Source organism: Schistocerca gregaria, chromosome 6 (genome assembly GCF_023897955.1).
Source record: "Schistocerca gregaria isolate iqSchGreg1 chromosome 6, iqSchGreg1.2, whole genome shotgun sequence".
NCBI lineage: Eukaryota > Metazoa > Arthropoda > Insecta > Orthoptera > Acrididae > Schistocerca > Schistocerca gregaria.
The window spans coordinates 172,947,057-172,971,593 of NC_064925.1; the positions used below are offsets into that span (position 1 = coordinate 172,947,057).

The 24,537-nt window shown below is 39.6% G+C and overlaps 1 protein-coding gene across 8 annotated transcripts in view; it reads left to right on the forward strand.

Moving 5' to 3' along the window:
- LOC126279051 (testis-expressed protein 2) overlaps positions 1–24,537 on the forward strand; it is a 321,894-nt gene that overhangs the window by 105,765 nt on the left and 191,592 nt on the right. For all 8 annotated transcript variants that reach the window (XM_049979461.1, XM_049979464.1, XM_049979465.1 and 5 more), the window contains one exon: positions 10,062–10,300. In XM_049979461.1, the coding sequence (XP_049835418.1) occupies positions 10,062–10,300 (239 nt within the window). The remainder of the gene's footprint in view (positions 1–10,061; positions 10,301–24,537) is intronic.

The window sequence follows — 24,537 nt, forward strand, 5'->3', positions numbered from 1 at the left end:
GCACCAATGCATGCTCACAGGCTGGCAACAACTTGAAAGGAACATTTTTACAAGGCAACTAACTGATGCAGAAGGTGAGCTAGAGTGGCTGCACCCCAGAGTGGCTGCACCTGGAACAAACCTGTTATGGTATGATATTTTACCAAAATTGGTCAGATGAGGCAAATCTGTAATAGTGGCGACACGCTGTTCCAGGGATTGGGCTCCCTGCGTGGAAACTTCCTCACCAAGCTACGCAATAGAGTATTGAAAAAAATTGTGACTTAGGAAGACTACACTTAAGGCCTGCAGTTTGCAGAACAGTAAAGAGAGAACAGAGGCTTCAAAAATGTTCTTTCGTCATTGTGCCTTGTTACGACATCTTCAGGAGAGTTGATGCAACCAGGAACATATGCCATAAGTTACTCCAAAAAGAATTGGAAGATAGCAGGGGCACTAGCTGCACTGAAATTTAAATTTTGATTTTGATAAAGAACAAAAGGCTTGTTTACTATAAGCAGTTGTTTTGATGCTTCATCTAATGGAACCTTCCGGTAGGCCTCAGCTTAGTCAGTTTTGAAAAGAATTGCCTCTCGTGTAATATTGCAAGTAATTTATCTGCTCGAGGCAGATAATACGTGTCAATAATAGAGTGGGGTTTACAGTAACAGTACAGTAAATCTCCACAAAGTCAGAGCTGACCGACATTTTTTTGACAGTCATTAATGGCATAGCCAACTCACGTGTTGACATCGGTCAAATTATGCTTAGTTGTTGTTGTTGTCGTGGTCTCCAGTCCTGAGACTGGTTTGATGCAGCTCTCCATGCTACTCTATCCTGTGCATGCCTCTTCATCTCCCAGTACCCACTGCAACCAACATCTTTCTGAAACTGCTTAATGTAGTCATCTCTTGGTCTCCCTCTACGATTTTTACCCTCCACACTGCCCTCCAATACTAAATTGGTGATACCTTGATGCCTCAGAACATGTCCTACCAACCGATCCCTTCTTCTGGTCAAGTTGTGCCACAAGCTTCTCTTCTCCCCAATCCTATTCAATACTTCTTCATTAGTTATGTGATCTACCCATCTAATCTTCAGCATTCTTCTGTAGCACCACATTTCGAAAGCTTCTATTCTCTTCTTGTCCAAACTATTTATTGCCCATGTTTCACTTCCATACATGGCTACACTCCATACAAATACTTTCAGAAATGTCTTCCTGACACTTAAATCTATACTCGATGTTAACTCTCTTCTTCATAAACGCTTTCCTTGCCATTGCCAGTATACATTTTATATCCCCTCTACTTCGACCATCATCAGTTATTTTGCTCCCCAAATAGCAAAACTCTTTTACTACTTTAAGTGTCTCATTTCCTAATCTAATTCCCTCAGCATCACCCGACTTCATTCGACTACATTCCATTATCCTCGTTTTGCTTTTGTTGATGTTCATCTTATATCCTCCTTTAAAGACATTATCCATTCCGTTCAACTGCTCTTCCAAGTCCTTTGCTGTCTCTGACAGAATTACGATGTCATCAGCGAACCTCAAAGTTTTTATTTCTTCTCCATGGATTTTAATACCTACTCCGAATTTTTCTTTTGTTTCCTTTACTGCTTGCTCAATATACAGATTGAATAACATCGGGGAGAGGCTACAACCCTGTCTCACTCCCTTCCCAACTGCTGCTTCCCTTTCGTGTCCCTCGACTCTTATAACTGCCACCTGGTTTCTGTACAAATTGTAAATAGCCTTTCGCTCCCTGTATTTTACCCCTGCCACCTTCAGAATTTGAAAGAGAGTATTCCAGTCAACATTGTCAAAAGCTTTCTCTAAGTCTACAAATGCTAGAAATGTAGGTTTGCCTAGTTATGTCAACTAATCTAATTTGGACTTAACTTTTTCATGTCATACACGGGTACAGGGCACATCTGGGGGGGTGGGGGGGGGTGGGGGGTGGAGGGGGGGGAAAGGCCGAGCCAAAGGTTTAAGTGCGATGTGCGCTGTGACATTGTTAACATACCCTATCCTTCAGGAAACAAATCTGAAAATTCAGAACACCCAAACAAATTTTCAGTATGAGGATCATTAATAAACAAATATTTAATAGGGTGGACTACAGATTTGTAAGCCATGGCAGCAGTAAATTAACTGAGAACAAGAATATGCTGTTTATTGAAACTTACCAGTGTTCAGCTGGAGCCAATGGTGGGGAGCTGAGTCTTGTATACATTTGAGAATTGAGGTCAAACAACTACTCTGGTGTACACTGGTAGCGGATTGTTCAGCACGGACATTTCAGTAAAGATCTTATTCTGACCTGCAGACAGTGATGAAATAGAATGAACATCAGTGCCCACGCATTCTGAGGAATGCTGAGAACAACAAACTGATACAGTGTGCTCTTTCTTGTGATGTGTGGTGTGACAACCATTGCAGGGGCCATGCAGCTCTCTTATGATGCACAAGCAAAAAGTGCATAATGGGAATGCTGCACGGTGTTGTTGCTGCTGACGGGTTTGTCCATTGTTGCTAGATTCCCTGGTTTGAATGGCATTGATTTCCTCATCGCTCGACAGGCTTGTTATTATGTGCCAGTGTGGTTCACTATCAACAATAGTGATGTCACCCCATGCTTCGATTCAGTGACCCGCAGCACAGGAGACTGAAAACGACTGAGCAATGTTTAAAACTTTTCCCAAGGACATATCCTCACATATAAGGGCTCTTTGAGGAACTTCCTTGTTGGGTGCTAGGCAGATGATTTCAACTCTAACCATGAAGTCTGCATTTGGAGATTTTATTACTAAAGTGACACTCTTGGACCCTGCAGCTCCACTGCCCAAGTCCAGTAAGACTGATGTGGCTGGTTGCAGCACTGGTAATATTTGACTCTAGCAGCAATGACATCGATGTGCTTCCATTGATAAAAAGACAACAAAGTACACATTTCATCAAAGGAGAGTGAGGCCAGTTTCTGCAGAGGGATTTAATTGACACAACAAATGTTACATGTGAGGAAGAATCTGTGATAAAAACAAGGCCTTACAGGTTTCTTTGTCTCCACCCTTTGCAACAAAGTACTGCCTCTCAGTCTTCAGCAGAGCCATCATTCAGCAGAAACTGCAGTGGATACACTTGACACAATGGAGCCTGAAGAGTCATTGTGGTCATGTGTTTTTCCGAGGTAGTAAGTTGCTGCTGCTGGAGAAGTGTTTGTTTGATGTACTGCACCTATGGATAAGTTAATGAAAAAGTGATCACTGAAGTTGGGCACACAAAAGTTAAACTCATCACCACTTGTGTTCTAACTCCAAGCATAGTAAAAAACATGGTCATAAGAAACCAACTATTTATTAAGTCCAGGCATGATAGCATAAGTACAATATAGTGTAGAGACATGCACAAGACTGCTCGCCGGAGCTTGTACATGAGCATAAAAGAAGCTTTTACTTGCCGGGGACCATTCGCTGTTGCCTGCAGGCAATAGAGGCGCTGGACCAAGGTCATTGGCCTCTGCTGAAGTCCTGGAGCAGCCAAATGGCACACTACTCAAATGAGCATGATGTTGGAGGTACAGTGCCTGTCAGTCCATTTTCATATAATTTTAACAGTTTTTAATATTGAAATTTGTGTCTGTCCTCTGTCAACATACTCTCCAACTGTCGGAATGATTTTCGTATTTTTTGAAAGCACATCAGTTAGATTTCTGTATCAGCTGTTCTACTATTATGATCCTTAAATCACCTTCCTTGTATCTAACATTTCTGTCATTTATCATTCTGTCATTTTATTATGATCTCTTAAATTCTTTTACAGTCTGTTTGGAGATTAGCCTCCTGTATCAATACTCTCCTGTTTGATAATGAATACTTTTTGTATTGAAATCTCACAACTTACATCGCTGTGTTTCATTTTGTTAACGTTCAGCTATTTTTGTGTGTAACAGATTATGTTATTCCACCTCAGTACATCTTCTATCCAGGCCTTGTTTTCTTCTGCTCCAATATATACAATGTGATTTTTGAAAACTTAGCATTCAGTGTCTTTGCGACAATTCCTATAATGTGGGACCAAATTTCTGTTTTGTTTGGACAGTTCATCTGTTACGTCAGCTTGAGCATCATTTTTTCATCTTATCATGTTGTGAATTCTAGGGATTTAGATGCTATGTTTGTTTCTGGGATGTCTTACGGCCTCTCTAATGAGATACTACTTATATTATTTTAAGTTAGTTGGAGTAGTATGTAATGCTTCTGAGGTTTCAGAGCCACGTACTAATCATGACATGCTGCTGCAGTTTATGCAAATATTAGTTTTCCTAGAAGAGCCATTATTCTGCTTAAATATGTACTGTTTCCCACAAGTAAACTGAAAAATCATTATATGATTCTGATATGTGCTGTTAACAAGAATGTTGCTCTTGGTGAAGAATATATGAAGTCTCAAGATAACAGACTGCATTCATTGTTGGGTTGAGGAATCCTTTGTTCAGTCACAGATTTGCTAAATATTCCATTGTGTTTAGTTTTATTTAATAGACTTCATTGTGTCTCCGAACAAAATATTCTGTTGAAATCAGTTAACACAGACTCACCTTAATTACTTGGATTCCGGGCATTAATGTACACTATGAATAAGAAAACTGTAGGGTTTATATTTCAGATGAAACTTCGTGCACCATCTTGTAAATAATGAATCGTATCAGAAACCCAACTTTAACAACCATTTCAAATTTCCTACCCTACAGTGTGATTAAAATTGCTTATTATTTTACAATTCAGATCTTTGAAATGAGTTCAGTCTCTTAAAATTATACACAATCTGTCTGCTGTTGCTGATGATGAAAACCAGGTGTCCATTTCATGGGAAGACTGTGGTCTTTTTCATTGTGATTGCCATCCATAGTGAGCAATCAAGCTTAATGAAGAAGCAACTGACAACTGTTGAAGTATGTGTCAGATTGCAACCAACAAGTGTGGCATAATTTTAGAAATGACAATATTTTTCACCAGGACTGTTATTGAATGTATTTATTCACAGTCACGATTTTGGCTGTTATTCCATTTTCAAGTGAAAGCTTTCTATACTGTACTTTAGTGCATTATCATTCCTTACAAGAGGACATTGTTTTCAGCTCAACCATATCTACAAATTTCTTATGTCACTTACAAAAAAGAACGTAGCACTTAAAGTAAAAACCTTTCAAATTCATGTCATACTGCATTCTTCCTATCCACTGCACATCAACCCCTGCCTATTTCTCAAATGTTTTCTGTCATGTAGAGAGTTTATCTGGCTGGAAAGAGTTTATTTTAAAGTTTACATTCTACTCTTATTTCTGTTTAAGGCTTTAATGTAGTTGATTTTGGGGGCTGAGATGAAAGTCAGTAAATAAATTTGAGGAGAAGTACCGTAATCAAAATTATGAAAAATAATTTTTAAAGTGGTTCCCAAGATTATTTATTCCTCGAAAGAGGTACACTTCATACAAATCCTTTGGTGACTAAATTTTGTATTTTAGAAGTTTGAAATTAACTGCCATTTTTCCAGTCTTCCAATAGAATAGTAAAAATGATACATGGGAGACTTACTACATTCCATGCATTAACTCCTGCATATTGCACGTGATTAGCAAAGCTCTGTGGTACTGAAACCAACCTCCAGGTTGAAGACAGCTTTAAAAGAATTCAAAAGGGCCTCAAGATTCTCATAAAATGTTATATATAAACTGAATCTCCCAAGACATTAATATGAGATTTATTCAAAAAACTCTGAAATATTTGTAATTTTGCGCCAGTGGTGATTTAGAACAAAATGTGGTTGGCACCCCTGCACACCTCTGTGTTTAATGTGTAACTGCTGGAAGTTTTGTTGTTGTATGTCTGATAGTTCTTGTTCAGTGCTGGATTGAGTGGAATGTTCTGTCTCACGGTTGTCAAATTCCAAGATGACAGAGTTGGAGGAGCAAAGCGTGTGCATTAAATTTTGCGTGAAACTCAAGAAAACCGTTACAGAGAGACAACACATTATGCAGAAAGCCTACAATGATGAGGCTTAAGCTGTACTCAGTGTTACGAATAGTTCATACGGTTTAAAAGTGGACGGACAGAAGTTAAAGATGATGGCCAATCAAAGACTGACTGAGAGATTGCAGAAGAATGTAACACTTCAGTTGGATTGTGTTATGAAATCCTGTACAGCACCTGGGAATGCATCGTGTTGCCACTAAGTTCATTCTATGGCTCATGAGTGAAGAGCTTTTGGTCGAGCAAACGAGAACAAGATTTTCTTTAACTGAATCATAACTGTTGATGAGATGTGGGTCTACAATTATGAATTAGAGGCAAAGGTTTGATTTTCACAATGGATCGGGAAATATTCTGCAAGACCAAAAAAAAAAACTCATCAGGTCAGGAAAAATGTCAAAGCCGTGTTGATAGTTTCCTTTGATGTTGAAGGATTAGTTCATTATGAATTTATGCCACAGGGACAAACTGTGAATCAATGTGATGGTACCATCAGGATGTGTTGTGATGCCTGTGAGAAAATGTAAGAAGGAAATGGCCCGAAATGTGTTGACACAATTCATGGCTCTTGCATCACGATAATGCACCAGCACATTCATTCCTGTTGGTTCGTGACTGTTGCACAAAAGTGAAATCACTATGCCTCATCCTCCGTACTCTCCAGACCTGGCCCCTGCGGACTTTTTTTATTTCCAAAGTCGAAAACCCATTGAAAGGATGAAGATTTGCAATGAAAGATGAGGTGAAAAGAAAATTTGTATATGGTACTTCAAGTGATCCAGCAAAAGGAGTACTCAGGCTGCTTCCAGAAAGCAAGACATCCTTCATAATAGGGTGAGAGATCACCACTAACAGTATTGTATGCTGTGCAATGTGATTCCATATTGGCGACAAGATTGGTAAGGAGTTCTTCTGGTAGGATGTTCCATTCCTTCACAAGCACAATTGAAACTGCTAGATCGTCTTTGGTGCATGTGGCTGTGGTGCAGTAGATTTCCCCAATGCATCCCACATGTACTTGATGGGATTTAAGATGGGGGATGTGCAGGCCATTCTATTTGCCGAGTATCCTCTTGTTCCAAGAGCTCCTCCATGTGCACTGTTCGATGCAGTTGCTTCTTGTCATCCATGAAAGTGAGGTCAGTTTCAAAGCCAGCCCTGAAAGACTCATACAGGGAAGGAGTGCAGTGTCATAACTACGTTGATTGATGGATGTCCCATGTGCAAATATTTGGAGCTCAGTACACCCATGCAACATAATGCCAACTCCTGGCCAACAAAACAATCAATTTGGATGATTGTGTTCCTGTGTTCCTACTCCTAGCCATATGAGGGTACGCATAGAATCACCACTTAAACTGAAGCTGCTCCTGGGTTACACTTGTCACATTCCGGCCTTTTTTCTCCTTCATAATGATTGGAGCTTGTGTGAAGTCATTGAAATATTGTCTCTGGGCCATGTTGTAATGAAGAGTACCACCCCACTGCACCTTAACTCCTTGCTGAAGGACACACACTGTCTTTTTGTGTTCCTTCAACTGCCTCGTGGTATGTTGCCGTGTGTGTGTGTGTGTGTGTGTGTGTGTGTGTGTGTGTGTACTAACACATGTGCACATCAAATTTCAGTGCAAGAATGACTTACAATTAATGGGAAAAATAGAATAAATGCCACTTGCCTCTTCCTCCAGAGCATACAATGGTGTAATTAACTCAATTTGTTTATGGGTTTTTATTACTGATTATTATTCTAGAAGTGAGATAAATACTAATGATCAGTGAACCCTGTTGAATTCTTTGGAAAGTGTCTTCAACCCTTTGGTTGGTTTCAACACCACAGCTCATTACTAAGTGTGGTCCTGTTGGAGATGGAATGGTCTTGCTTTTTTCTAAGCTTAGAACTGACTTACCCAACCAGTTATAGGGCTACCTACAGCTTAACCTAGACTCAGAACCAGGGTAAATCCTTTCAACAGTAACAAATCATTGTCAGAAATAAAGTAAGTGATAAGTGACAGAAAAAGCTAGCTCAACTGATCAAGAGCCCATGGCACTTAGTCTTGTGAATGTTTCGAAACAAAAACTTTGAAAATGCTGTTGAAAGTTAGATTGCGGCTTCCTAGACTTGTGCCATATAGTGGAGGATTGTAGGGTTCCCCTAACTGGGTCAGTTATGCAATGCATGTCAGAGGCTGCTTCCCAGGCAGCTGACTCCATGTGATACACACACCTGGGGTTTTAGATTAGGTGAATCTTGGTCCAGTTACATAATGGTAGCTGTTGGAAACTTCAAGGTAATAGTGTAAGACTCAAAGAAATGCCCCAACGATGAATTATTAATATGCTTATGTTGAACTATTGAAGTATTCACAACAAAGTACCAGATCTAAAAGCATTCCAAAGAAGCATTCTTTCTCATACAATAGTAGGTACAGAAATCTGGCTCAAAACAAAAACTGACAACAGTGATAATTTCTGGAGAAAATTTAGGTGTATATCGAAAGGATAGGCAAATAGGAAAGGGAGGTGGCCTAATCATCACAGTAGACAAGAAATTCATATCCATAGAAGTAGAAATTGAAACGCTAGGTCAGACTGTTTGGATCCCTTTATTGGGAACTGCACCAGGTGAGATTTGAGTCCCCAATTTCTACCCATCCAGTAAGTCTCCCCTGACCTGCAGTTTTGGGTGACTTTTCCGAAACCCACCCTTTTCCTAGACCTCTCCAGCCCTCTTCCTTCCCCTTCAACCCTTCTGCCTGAAGGAGGAGCCACTGACACCGAAAGGTTGCCTAACTATATACTTCTTTTAAGTATGTGTTCTGCTGCCACTTTGTGAGTAGATTTATATCTATCCAATTACATCATATGTTTACATGACCACTACTAGCTTTTAGTCTGAATGAACTGTAACAAACAAACAGTCTGTGCTACATGGGTACTTGTTTCACCCATCTCTCACAGGAATTGCCCCTACTAGCACAAGTGATTCCCATCTGCTGAAAATAGTAGGTGACTCTCAAACAGGTCATTAGTTTTTCTTTTATGGTTTGCCTTCCTTTTCTGTTTGTCTATTGTCTTTATTGGACTTCTTCATCTTCTCAATGTACAATCTATGTTGTCTTTCTTTCTTAATGTATCAGTATTTGTCTGCTTTTTAAATATTTACTTTGATTGTTTTATTTTAAATATTTATAATAATTATTGTAGTTTTTATATTTGCTCATTTTTAAGCACCCGTGTCTTATCTTACTGCTACATGTACTTTGATTCCATTTTTATTCTTTTAAAATTATATGGATATTAGTTGTTAGTCTTCTGTTACTTCTGAATCATTTTATTTGTCCTTTTCTTGATTGTGTGTTTCCAATTGTTTTTATTGTGTTTCAGTATCTTTACTTCATTTCTTGTTTCCTGTTTTTCCCAAAACAAAAGCTTTCTGAAAGCTAGAAGTTCATTAGATCTTTTTAAATTGTTGACAATGTAGGATACGATAGGTAGCTACTTACCGTAAAGGTGACATGTTAAATTGCAGACAGGTACAATTAAAAGACACTTACATAAAGCTTTTGGCCATAGCCTTATTCAGCAAAATAAAAAAACATACCATTCATATACACACTCAGCAAGCATACCTCATGCACACGACTGCCAACTCCAGCATCGCGGGCTGGAATGCAATTTGAGATGCATTCCGGTCTGAGATGCTTTAGAAGCACTTGCTTGTGTGTATGAATGGTCTGTGTTTCTCTTTTGCTGATAAAGGCTGCGACCAAAAACTTTTAATTGTGCCTGTCTGTAACTTAATGTGCCTTCTTTATGGTAAGTAGCAATCTATCTTTCCCTACAATGTTGCTATTCCTATCTGGAGTTTCTGTTGTTTTTTTTTATTGTTACCTTTATATACCAACTTCATTTGTCTCTCTTATTTACCCTGCTTCTGTCACAAATGTTATTAAATTGCAGATCATATTTTTGCCTTGACAGCTGCCTTCAAATTTTAAAACTTGTGAAAATACCCATTTTGTGACAATCTTTTAAATTTGCAGGGCTGGATAAATGAATACCCAGGTGTTTATGATCCTTCAACTTACCACATCTCAGAAACACAAACAGTATATGTTCGTTTGGAAGGTGATACACTGCGCATATCACACCCAAGGGCTCGTATCCCAAAGCGCGCCACGTGGAATGAGCGACGGCACAGACTCCGTTTCAGCCACCAACGTATATACAGCATTGCTGGTTGTGAAGTCAAGTTGCTTCCAGAAGGTCTTGCTCGAAAGAGGTAACGGAAGATATTAACTAAAATTAAAGTTAATTTAATAAACCTTGACAGTGTATAAAGTCGTGCATGCACAATTTCCAATTTTAAAGTAAAGCAGTACCTGTGAAAGTGGAGAAGAATAGAAGTGGGAACTCAATAATGTTTAGTTAAGGCAGCTAGTTATTATTTTCTACTTCTTATGAGACTTTATCTGCTCATCTGCCAGACATAAGCTGGTGACTCGATGACTGACATTGGCTGCCAGTGTCGTAAAATTTATTATCACTTCAAGATTGACCAGATTACCAACAAGCAGTGCCCTCAAGGGCAGAAATGCAAAACTTGGATATCCAATGGATCATGATTGGCCACAGCCCCTTACATGCTCTATTGTTTTCACTGAGAGCAAGTCAAGGAAATAATGAATTCCTTGCATTATGAAATTGATAGCTTTTGTCCAGCTTAATCAGACTTCATAGCTGGCAAAAGGTGAGACTAGTGTTGATATTCTGTGCAGCATTCTTCCATGGTATAAATGGTCTGATGTATGTAAGCCATGCCACATTTGCAAGGTATTTTGTGTCCTCTAGCTTTCCCTATAATAAGTCATTCTTATCAATCCCAGTAGCCCTGAAGGCTTTGATGATGGGTGGAAATACACTTGAAATTTTAGGAGGATTGAGCCCATCTTGAATGAGTCATTACTAGAGACCAGATATATAAATCATAAAAACCTTAAAATTTGCTTGAAAAACAGTTAAAAATGACTGAAAAGTGTCGAAATATGCATGATAAAATAATAATAATAAAAAAAGTGGTAGTTACTGGGTGCATTATATCTCAGTCGAACCTGTGCATATCAATTGTGAGGAAGAGTGCCAACCACATGAAAAGTCATTCATTTAGAATGCTGATATCATTTTTTGTTTACTTTCTGTTAGAGGTTCTAAAAATTTGTAATATGGGGCCTTATACTGTGTTTCATGAACAATTCCTCCTTCGCTATTGTTGTTGGTAACAAGCGTATGCGATGCGAGTTGCAGCAGAACAATTGATATGTGCAGGACCAACTTCAAGATATATTGCACGCAGAGAGGCACACTAAAAAACACCCTAATATTTTATTAAAGAAAAAAGAATTTTTTGAATAGCATTAACTTTTAATACATACTGTTAGACCAAAGCATCATTTACAATTTATTACATATTTTTCTGCTATTGTAAACATGACACAATTACTGTGGAAATGTTCGGTGGTAATACTGTCCCTTCGATCACTCAAAACATTTTTACAAGCAGAAAAGGACCATTCTACATCAATTGAGGTAACTGGGCAGTATTTGAATTCTGTAGTTTCATCAACTGAAACCCAGATAATGCTGTCCTTGAGTTCATTGCGTATTTCTTGCACAACATTTATGTAAATTGTTGATATGTAATTTTTATGCAATGTTGATTCATCTGGTATGTTTTGATTTAAGCAATATTTGCACAGGAAGCCTTTGAGGATAGCTTTTGTAAGTTTATGAAGAGGAATATTACTTGCAATAAATGCTTCATGTAGATCGATGTTAAACCAACTTTTTTGGATTGCCTGTGGGCAAATCCCTGCTACTGCAACTTGCTGTTGTCAGAAGTTATTGATGTGGTCCTTTCTTCTGCATTCCTGCGATATGAAGACTTGTCTTGACATGCTGGTCTATTTCAAACTTTGTTTTCCACGAAACATTTTTCTCACAAATTCAACAATATAAAACAATTCTGTCACAGGTAAATGTTCTACGATGGTCAGCTATCCACGAGATGACATTTCTTTTTTCGGGCAGCATAGCATACAACTCATTACACACTACGCATCATAAACAAGTGCAACAGTGTACAAGTAAATAGAAAGCCAAACAGTAACAATGGACATGCAACTAAAAGCTTGCATAGTTTGATTTAATTGTTGTCGGTGTGAACAATATGACAGGGGAGGGGATTAACCAGGGGTGCAGGCGCAGGAGCATTGACTCTGTCTGCCTTTTCCTGTTCCTCTTCTGTAATGATTTCACTAGGCAGTGGCCTCTCAGTTAGCAATTGCACATAGTTCTAGGTTGTGGTCAATCTGTGAGACACAAAAACCAGATTGAGCTGGAGACTACCCTTCTGAATTTTTGAAATATGGTAAACCCTAGAGCAAAAATATGCATCGTCACTAGTTTTTAGTTAAAATATGCAATAACCAATGAAAAAGAGCCAAATATGCAAAAGCATATGCAACATGCAAATGCTTATAATCTGGTCTCTAGTCATTACATGTGTACAGAAGAAAAACTGTGGATTGTGCTGGTATTCTTTCCTCCTGGTCTAGCTACTTTATTGTCATTTTGACTGAGAATGTCATGTTGCTCTGCAAGGCGGAGTATCCACTTTCCTGGAAGACTGCTCGTAGTTAGGCAAGCCTCTTGGACACTGGAAACTGTGTGTGCCATTTGCAAATGTAATGACCTCTAACTTTGGGTGATTTTCTGATGTTTCTGTACAAATTGTGGGGCATTTCACTCGATAACTAGAATGGTTTTAAGGACAGAATTAAGGTGTGTGACAAGAAAACCAAAAACTTTGTTTAGAGTTGTTTTTTAATTTACATTTAATGTAAGTAATGTGGGAAATTTGAAAATTATGTTCAGCATTTTAAAAGCAGATAAACTTATTGATAAATATTCTGAGTGTTGTATATCATAAAGCAAGGTTCACTGCACAGGCTCAGGAATATGGATATGAAATTGCTGTCACAAGAAGGTATATGTGTAAATATGAGAGTGAGACTGGAGAATGTGTAAAATGTGACTGCCACAGTTTCAGATAGGAAAATAACAACCTTCAATGATCCAAAGTAACAGGAAAAGATTTGATGGGGAAAATAGCAGGCAGTAATGTTCTGGAGCAACAGAAAAGTATTTGACAGGAAAATCATGACTTCAGACATACAAATAGATCAGAAATTATGTTTGATGCGATAATCATGGACCCTGTGAAATTGTCCGGAAAGAGCTGAATGCATGCGTCAGCATTGCCCGCACCTGGAGGGGTAAGCACACTCATGGTTTGTGGTAGATGGTGACAATTCATAGACTGTAAAGACACTCTAAGAAAAATAAATAGTACCATGAATGAATTATATGAATGGGATGGAAATCCGGAGATGTGATGTACGCATACAAATAAACTAATGGTTATAGTTTCAGAAAAATTGAATGATTTATTCAAGACAAAGAGCTTCACAAATTGAGCAAGTTCATAACACGTCAGTACACCTCTGGCCCTTATGCAAGCAATTATTTGGCTTGGAATTTATTGCCAGAGTTGTTAGATGTTCTCCTGAGCGATAGTGCCAAATTCTGTCCAGTTGGCATGTTATATCTTCAAAATTCTGATACTGAGGGAGGGCCCTGCAAATGATCCAGTGACCTTGCTGGTAAAGGTAGGGTTTGGCAAACATGAAGACAGGCCCAACAAAGTCCCTGGATCTCTCCCTGATTGAGAATATTTGGAGCATTATTGGCAGGGTCACCCAATCAGCTTGGTATTTTGATGATCTAATATGCCAATTGGACAGATTTTGGCATGCTATTGCTCAGGAAAACACCCAAAAACTCTGTCAAATCAATCAATGCCAAGCTGAAACTCTGCTTGCATGAGAGCCAGAGATGGACCAATGTGTTACTGACTCTTAATTTGTGATGTTCTTTCTCCTGAATAAATAATCAAATTTTTCCAAAACTGTAGTGATTTGTTTGTTTGTTTGTACATGTACATCACTTCTACCAAATTCCATCTCATTCAGATAATGCCTTTGTCAATGGATGCCCCCCGCCCTTTCCCCAGAGTGTATAAGTGTGTGAGTCTGCAGCTTGTGTTTGAGTAAGTTGCGTGGTGGTTGTTTTTTTTTTTCCTACATTGTAGTGTCCTGTGTTTGATTCCCAGCCGTGTTGGTGATTTTGTTTGGTCTTGGACTTGTTGTTTGTGTTGTCCTAACCATTACATCTTGATTGATGTGCAAGTTGCCAAAGTGGAATCAAATAGAAAGATTTGCAGCATGTTGTCAAACAACCCCAAACAGGATTTCCCAGCCTGCAATGACGTACAATCATTTCATTACATTTTGTGTAAGTGTGCTTATGGTAAAATTAATTTAGCCATTAGTCTTCTGTCTAATCAGAACATACAAGAAACGCAGAATACCATCTTTTTCTGTTTGTGTGGTACTCTAGTTATTCTTTGAATTTTTCCTCTCCATGGGGCCACACTGTGGAATCGTCATAAAGATATTTCCAAAAAATTAGAAAATAGGCATTTGTGACTGTTTGCAGAAATATTGTACTGCCACCACCATAAACCTTGTTTCAGGTAACCTTTACCATGCACTGTAAGGTGGTTTGCAGCCTTTGGATGTAGATGTAGATGTTGGTGTAGAGAAAACAGTTGGTTTTAGAGGCTGCTGGTCCCAGGGTTCTCCACTCAAAATTTTCCATAAAAAGTTTGGCCTCCAATGGGCAGAGATGACTTCCCATGGCAACGCTGTCAGTCAGTTCAAATAAATCCCCTGTTGACCTCAAGAAAAGTTGAGGTAAGAGCGTGCTTCAATAATGCTACACTGCCTGCCTGAATTTTGTCACCAGTCAGTGCTAGGGAGATCCTGAGTGGCATCCTTGTAAAAAGTGGAACCACGTCGAAGCTAACTAAGCCAACTAATTGCTTATATGAAGTGCTGTTAATTATGTCTGGTAATAAAGTGTACTTCTTTCGAATGTGCTTTGAACATTTTCTACTTATTGTCTCAATAAGGATGCACAAAGTTTAGCTGAATCATCTGTAGGCACACAAATATTCTGTAGTACAGGCCACAGTGGTAGACTTTCTTTATGAATTTCAGAATGGCCTTACAATCTGTATGGAACCCAACCAACTGGCTTTAGTCAGTTGCTGATTGTTGGAGGTAACAAAGAACGATTCAGAAGTACTGAAGGTGGTAGAGAGAATGCATGAGATGTTTCTAAAACTATAGTGATGAAGGGACACTCGAGTGGTTTAGTGACTGCAACCTCACACTCAATTTAAATTTGATATTAAGAGGTTACCTTTGTGGTATCATGCAGCTGTAACCTCTTTTTCCAGATTACAATATTATCATCACTCTAGAGTGAGATTTTCACTCTGCAGTGGAGTGTGTGCTGATATGAAACTTCCTGGCAGATTAAAACTGTGTGCATGGACCGAGACTCGAGGTCCCACATTTGAGTCTCGGTCGGGCACACAGTTTTAATCTGCCAGGAAGTTTCATTATTATCACTGTTTCTGGTATTAATATATAATGCCAACATCAGTAAACAGCACAGAAGTGTTATTTCCCTGTCCCCTTCTCTGAAAAGTTTTCTTTCAAGAGATCCAAGGTGATGGGGGCAGGTCTTACTTTGATCATGGTGTCTTCTTACGTGTATCCGGAAATATCTGCCTTCTCTGATGTTTGGAAATATTATTTTCTTAGCATTATTTTGCCCTTTTCGTCCTGCAGTACAGGTTTAGAAGGGGACATAGTGATTGCATTTGATGACAGTCAATGGCAGGACGTTCCTTTGGAGTCATTGCTTTTAATTTATCAGTGAGATTGAACCCTGCTGCCTCCAAGTACACTTTTGTGTGGATGTTAAGAGGTGCCAGTAGTAGTGACCACTGACATACTACCTTCTGTCTTGGTTGTTCTATTTTCTTTGGAGAAAGTTTCCTCTAGAGTTGAGATGACCAGTCTTGTGAAAACTGGAACTGTGTTGCTTCGAATGTATTTTTTCACTTTTTTGTAACCTTCAGCTTGCAGATCCCCCTCCCTCCACAGCAAACAAAGGGAAATACTTAGTCAAAAGTAGATAATTGCCCAAGCAAGTGATGCTATTATGTAGATGTAAGGAATAATCCCTTTCTTATTTGCACTAAATCCACATCTCCAACAGCAACAATTTTCTTCTCATTTACATCTATTGTGGAATCTTTAAACATTTGACTGTTAGAGCAACTCAGAGGATAGGCACTTAGGGTAAGAGTGTGAGACAGATAACGTCCACATGGTAATGAGACAGACATTGTTACTGTCAACTGTAATAGTGAAGGAAAGGGGTTAAAATCTCTCCAAAAGTGGTGGTCATTGTGGTGGGTAGGCTAACTGTAAGGCTGCTACAGTCTTTATTAATATTTCATACATCTCACACCACACTGCATGTTATACCTGCCACTGTTTTACCTTAGAAATACCTTTAGGTACCTCATACATCCATTTCTCCTCCTCTTGCTCTGGGATCTGTGACTGCATGTCCCAGGTACCATGTCACATTTTCACAGACAAAATCTGTCTTGAAAAAATGAAAGTGCCACATTTCTGTACAGCATGAGTGTCATTGTGTCATTCTCAGCCACTGGTCTCTCATGTTCACTGGCTGTTGTGGACGCTGATCAGCTGTAAGGTGGTAATGATTTGGATGATACGAGGAGCTTTCAATAAGTAAAACAACACTCTTTTTTTCTGAAAGCAGGTTGGCTTTACTCATGGTTCCAATGCACCGTATTATTCCCCAGTGATTTGGCTACAAAACCCTATTTTTCAACATAACCTCCATTCAATGTGACATCCTTATGCCTCCTTGCTGTGATGGCCTGTACGCTCTCATGGTACCACTCTACCAGTCGACTTCAGAGACAACATATTGTTGCATCAAAAACCTCTCCATCATACACGTACTACTTCCTGCAGAGTGCGTCCTTCTGTTAGGTCGAACAAATGGGAGTCAGAAGGCACAAGATGCGGGCTGTAGGGTGGATCAAGTACTACTTCCTGCAGAGTGCCTTCTTCATTGACCAAACAGATGGAAATCAGAAGTCATGAGATCTGGGCTTTAGGGTGGATGAGGAAGAACAGTCCAAAGAAGTTTTGTGAGCTCCTCTCAAGTGTGCAGACTTCTGTGAGGTCTTGCATTCTCAAGGGGAAGGAGACATTCATTTGCATTTTCGTGGCAACTAACATGCTGAAATCATTTCTTCAGTTTCGTGAGGGTAGCTCGATACACTTCAAAGTAGATCATTGCACCATGAGGGAGGACATCAAACAGAATAACCCCTTCAGAGTCCCAGAAGACCACTGCCATGACTTACCAGCTGAGTGTGCTGCTTTGAAATTTTTCGTCGGAGGAGAGGTGCCATGGCGTCTCTCTGTGGATTGCTTTTTGTTTCAGTTTCGAGGTGTTTAACCCGTGATTCATTGCCTGTGATGATGTTTGCCAAAAAATTGTCACGATTAGCCTCGCAACATGCAAACAATGCTGCACAATTGTTGCTTCATTGCTCTTTACGGTCTTTCGTCAAGCGGTGAGGAAGCCAATGAGCATACACCTTTCAGTACACCGATTGGTGAACAACTGTGACAGCACTATGAACAGAGACATTCAGTTGTGCAGTGAGATGTTTGATTGTGATCTGTTGATCACCTCGAATGAGTGTGTCCTCACATTCCGAAATTGCAGGAGTCACAGCTGTGTGCAGCCCTCTGGCATGTGAGACAGATTTGCATGACATTTTTGTGATGATGACCAACACCTCACCAAATGACGCACCATGTGATTTTGTTCACTGCCAGGTCTCTGTAGACATTCTGCATGTGCCTGTGAATATCTGCGAAGCTCTGGTATTCCGCCAAAAGAAACACAGTGAGGACTCTGCTTGGAATCCACCTCTTTTACAGGTACCATTTTGAAACCCGTGTAGAGCACTGCCAGGTATCGGAACTTCATGAAACTACAGGGGCTGAAGCGAGGATATTACATGATGTCCGACAACAAATTCGAAATATTTTCAACCAAGATTGACCGAGAAAAGAAATGTATCACTTACTTATGGAAAGCCCTTCATAGTTATCACTTTCTAATGTGGATTGACATGTAAAAAGGAAGCAGCCTAGGTGGATGCCCAGCAAAGTGAACAGGGTGCCAAACAGCCAGCAGCCTGTCTAAAGCTGTGATGGTGTCCATGACCTGCTGGAAAACATAACCAGTGTGATTCATTGAACTGTTTAAGCATCCATTCTAACATCCTTATGTCAGCTTTGAGGATTACCTGTTGTATAGTGGAAAGCTTGATTACCCATTGTTTGAAAAAAAAAAAAAAAAAAAAAAACCTATTCTTAGGTCTAGTAATTCTTTGGGAAGGCTCTCCTATTCTGAAAGTGTTTGAGCTTTGTAGATTAGAATCTCTGGCTCGGAATTTCTTTGTGACATCTACAAATAGTGTTTCGAAAGAGCAGGTATTCAGATCATCAAAATGAGTGGCTGATGCAGTCAAAATCAAGAACTCTTGAGCAAGAGGATGAAACTGAGACCAAGGAAGAGAAGCCAAAAGTCACTTATCTGTCTTGTGCTGGTCCAGTGTCTGGAAAGATCGATAGACTCCTGTGGAAACATGGCATCCATGAGAGCTTCTGTGAAGTTTGGAAAGTAGGACACAAGGTACTGGTGGAAGTAAATCTGTGAGGACGGGATGTGAGTCATGCTTGGGTAGCTCAGATGGTAGAGCACTTGCCCACGAAAGGCAGAGGTCCTGAGTTCGAGTCTCGGTCCGGCACACAGTTTTAACTTTCCAGGAAGTCTCGTTTCAGCGCACGCTCCGCTGCAGAGTGAAAATCTCATTCTGATGGCATCCAGTGTATTTCAGTCCCTTCAACTAAGCTTAAAAGCATTCTTTGTAATGTCATAAGATAGTCTAAGTCTCTGAAAGTCTTTGCATTCCGTGCAATGTGACAATCTTATGTGGCGCAGAGTAATGGAACGGTTGGAGAGAGATTCAGAGGGCATCACTGACCTAACCAACTAAGACAACCAAGCAAATCAGCGGTAACTGAGCAATGGCTTGAACATAATCTAGAAATTAAATGCAACGAGACCAGTATCATGGTACAAACAGCAAGTTTCTGCAACTGCATAATTAATGAGTGTATCAAAAATAAAGATGTCAGAATCCTTAAGAAACAGGGATGACAGTTTCAGTTTAAATAACATTTGAAATCCAGCACAGAATTTATTAAAATTTCACTGTCCTTCACAATGTGTTTCATGGAATGTCAGTGTGAATCTGAGAAATAAAAGCATCAAAGAGGGTAGCAAGAGCTAGGATTCGACGGTGTAAATATCAGCATGAGACCAACAGTAGATCAGTCTGTTCAGAGTGCAGGCAGTGGGTAGGCATAACAGTGAATCTCACAACACTGAAGAAGATGTCTGGATTGTTCATCAAAGTATTAAGCATAAAATGAAAACAACAGCTTGGCAGTAATCCCCAGACCAAGAAAACCTGAGAGATCACGACGAGCACGTAGCTCCTCCAAATGGTCCAGAGAAATCAATGTGTACTTCTTGCGGAAGTGTTCTCAGGGTGTGATCAAGGGTTGAAACGCTGTGCTGAGACTGATTGATTGTGGGCACAGCCTAGTTGTTCTGTAATGTATGTTCTACAATGGCGTCAGCATCTGGCCAGTATGCGTGACACTGCACTGTATGTCTGCCATGGTGTATCTGTACTCTTAGGTAGCTGCTCCTGCCAACCCCTCCGTGACTCGCATTTGCGAGGACGACAGTTCAATCCCGCGTCTGGCCATCTTGATTTATGTTTTCCGTGATTTCCCTAAATCACTTCAGGCAAATACCGGCATGGTTCCTTTGAAAGGGCACGGCCGACTTCCTTCCCTGTCCTTCCCTAATCCGATGAGAGCGATGACCTTGCTGTCTGGTCTCCACCCACAAACAACAACCCCTCTGTGCAGCAGATACCCTGCAAAGTATCAGATCACAGCTTGTTGTTGTTGCTACTACTTTGTGCACTGTAATTTTTTTTCCTATGGTGTGTCAGTGATTGGTAACTAAGGCAAAACACAGTGTGTCATATCTGTCAAACTATGCATCTGAACCACTTGTCAATAATTGTCTGCCACGACAGATAAACATTAGATGGTTTGCAATGAATGGCTTGTTTCACTCATATATATATATATATATATATATATATATATATATATATATATATATATATATATATATGATGTGAATAAAATAGAAAGAAACTTCCACATGGGAAAAATATATTAAAAACGAAGATTCCAAGACTTACCAAGCGGGAAAGTGCCGGCAGACAGGCACATGATCAAAACACACAAACACACACACAGAATTACTAGCTTTCGCAACCGATGGTTGCTTCTTCAGGAAAGAGAGGGAAAGACGAAAGGATGTGGGTTTTAAGGGAGAGGGTAAGGAGTCATTCCAATCCCGGGAGCGGAAAGACTTCCCTTAGGGGAAAAAAAGGATAGGTGTACACTCGCACACACACACATATCCATCCGCACATACACAGACACAAGCAGACATATTTAAAGGCAAAGAGTAAGGGCAGAGATGTCAGTCGAGGCAGAAGTACAGAGGCAAAGAAGTTGTTGAAAGACAGGTGAGGTATGAGCGGCGGCAACTTGAAATTAGCGGAGGTTGAGGCCTGGCGGATATCGAGAAGAGAGGATATACTGTAGGGCGAGTTCCCATCTCCGGAGTTCGGATAGGTTGGTGTTGGTGGGAAGTATCCAGATAACTCGGACAGTGTAACACTGTGCCAAGATGTGCTGGCCGTGCATCAAGGCATGTTTAGCCACAGGGTGATCCTCATTACCAACAAACACTGTCTGCCTGTGTCCATTCATGCGAATGGACAGTTTGTTGCTGGTCATTCCCACATAGAAAGCGTCACAGTGCAGGCAGGTCAGTTGGTAAATCACGTGGGTGCTTTCACACGTGGCTCTCCCTTTGATCGTGTACACCTTCCGGGTTACAGGACTGGAGTAGGTGGTGGTGGGAGGGTGCATAGGACAGGTTTTACACCGGGGGCGGTTGCAAGGGTAGGAGCCAGAGGGTAGGGAAGGTGGTTTGGGGATTTCATAGGGATGAACCAAGAGGTTACGAAGGTTAGGTGGACGGCGGAAAGACACTCTTGGTGGAGTGGGGAGGATTTCCCCTAAGGGAAGTCTTTCCGCTCCCGGGATTGGAATGACTCCTTACCCTCTCCCTTAAAACCCACATCCTTTCGTCTTTCCCTCTCCTTCCTGAAGAAGCAACCATTGGTTGCGAAAGCTAGTAATTCTGTGTGTGTGTTTGTGTGTTTTGTTCATGTGCCTGTCTGCCGGCACTTTCCCGCTTGGTAAGTCTTGGAATCTTTGTTTTTACACACACACTAGTACTCTGATGATCTGCAAAATAAATCACATTAGGATTTGGCAAGACAAAACATTATAATCCATAGGCGAAGCTTTAACAAGTGTGACAGTAAAATTCCATCTACCCACATAATTAGAATAGTTGATATCTTAACAACATTCTCTAGGGTTGGCATTTTAAGGAAAGATGACATACTAGTGAACAACCAAATAATACTTCATAAAATGAATTGCATGTGCAGGAGAACATGGGTTTAAAAAAGACCCTCATTAGCTCAGAGTTTAAATTTTAACTGACGTATAGAAGGAAAACAACTTAAAATTACACCACATAAAATACAGTTGGAACTTGCTGACCTGGTATCTTTAGGACCTTGATGGTGCTGGACTACCTAGAATGCTGGGCTACTGAGCGTCATCTAAATATATTGAAGTGTGAGCGTGAGATGCGAGGTAAACAATGGATGACCCATGACTGACCTTCGATTGTTTATCTTGTATTCTCTGCTTTTGTTAATGTGATAAAAATGTATAATACTGAATAAATCACATTTTAGGGAATAAACGAGAAAAACCTTCTTGCATATGCCCTATAATGTAATTTTAAGATTTTATGTTAAGGAGAGTATGGTATTATACTGTAGTACAATACTTTGTACATGCAGTATTTCTATATTTTATTCATTTGAAATAAGACCTAATGTCTTTTCGTCCTTTTTTCGTGTCTTGATTTTTTCTGCAAAAGCCCGTTACATATAGTACACAAATTTACAAGTTCTGCAGTGTTGTATGATTTGCTGTTTTAAGCAAATCTTATAAATGTATCAATAGCAGCAGCTGCTTCATTCCTGCCTCCTTCTTCATCAGATTCAGTATCTGATGGTTGAAGTTCTTGTTGTGGCACTGTCACACTTTCTACTATCAGTTTGCCTCATATTTCATAGACTACACGTTCTTTACTGTCAGCGTCCATCCAATCCAAAACTTTATCTCATGGCATATTTCTCATTTCATTTTGAGCAACATCAAATGTTTTAACAATAGCATCTTTTTCGATTGGAACAGTGGAGTCTGTTTATTATTTATTGGCTTTCTATCAGAGTTTTCATCAAGACTTCTGAAGAGTAGCAAGCTCAACCTTATTCCACGACAAAGTGGTCCCAAAAATAGCATTTTTAATGTTAAATTGTTTTTTGCAAATGCACCACTGAACAATCTGAATTAATAAGCTCTTGAAGAAAAGATGCCCTGTAACAACATGTGAAAATATGAATTACTCTCTGATTGATTGGCTGAATCAGGGAAGTAACATGTGCTATATGATAAGTGGCAAATGTACTGCCTGAGATCAATTCTAGAAACAGTACAATTATTTTTTCCAGGCAAAAAAAAAAAAAAAGGTGTCTCACACACAAGGTGCCAAATTATGAAGAATCCAATCCTTAAACAATTTTGAAGTAGCCCATGCATGGGAATGAGCTTCATAAATTTACAGGAAAATTTAAAATGCCTTTAAAAGCTCTTGGTCTTTTGGAGTTACCATTAACATAAAGAGTCAACATGTGGTCATCGGAAACATGTGAACACAATAAAACTGTCAACCGATTCTTTTTTTTACACTTTGGTACAATTTTTGTCTTTACCTGCCAAAGTTGAAGTGGTCAAACAATGCCAAATTAGGCCTGTTCCATTGTCATTGTAAGTTTTATTAGCAATTAACACTGTTTAACCAAATGGCAGAAAATTTCTTTGTATTCTTCAGCTGCATTTTGATCTGCCGATTGTAACTCCTCTCTACATCAAGCTTCTGAATTCCATTACAAGTTTTGAATCATTATAGCCAACCATAAGAAAATACACATTTGGTTACTGATTATCCCAAATCGTCACAGAACTGTTTACCATTGTCTGTAATCATATGCAGAGTTTCATGTTTTCCTTTAGGCCATTTGGTATAGAACAACTTGTTCAAAATTTCATCCAGTTGTTCTAGGTAGGCTTTTTCAATTTTTTTCGTGATTAAGTGTCTTTTACTATAGCTCCCTGTGAGGCACACTTTTGAAGTTGACATTTACTTTTTTAATACCATAGATTGTTGAAGAACCAGCTTTATGTTCTCACCTTTCTCACTCCAATTAATGATGTCAAGCTTTTTTTGTATGATAAGCTTTATTTTTAGAGGGGCTTGGCTGAGCAAACATTCCCACAACAATACGCAGCACCACTCTAATTGTGATATAGTACAGTACAGATCACAATTACACTTTAAAACACCACTTTGTAATTGCTGTAAACAATTGGTGCCTGACAGAAGCTGTGTGATAGCTGACTGATACAATTGCTGGCACTACACAACTCGAAATTGTTGACCATGCTGAGTGTGATTGAATTCTGCTGAACGTGTCCAAAATATTCACTATGTATGAAGCGGTGCCAGATTATTGAATGAGCCGGACTGCTGGATACTGGATTAATAAGCTTTTACTGTAACTAGCATGTGTTGCTCCACTTAACTTTCAAATCCTCAAGACATCATATACCATATAACCTGTCACGTATAACATCATCAACAACAAAACAAGTAATAGTTTAAATTGACGACTAAAGACTTTCTGGCCATCCCTGTGCTTCAAAAAGTTAGATATGAATTGACCATGTCCCATTCCTGCACCACACCTACAGCAGCAATGAGCTCCATCAGCCTACTTAGTTGTGTCCGTAATGACTACAACCAAGTCAGAATGGAGCCAGCTGTGATCTGATCCAGTTTATTTACCCAAGCCAAAACACCACATAGCACACTGAAGGATAACATAAATCAAAGAAACTATTACTGAGTGATATTACCAAAGGCAGTGTTCAATAGATGTTAGTGTACATCAATAGAGATGAGCAGGGCACCATGTGATAAATGAACAGGAACTACGGATAGATGGTGGAGGAAATTGTTGGTGTCTTTTATATAGAAGGGTAGGTTGGGAGTAAT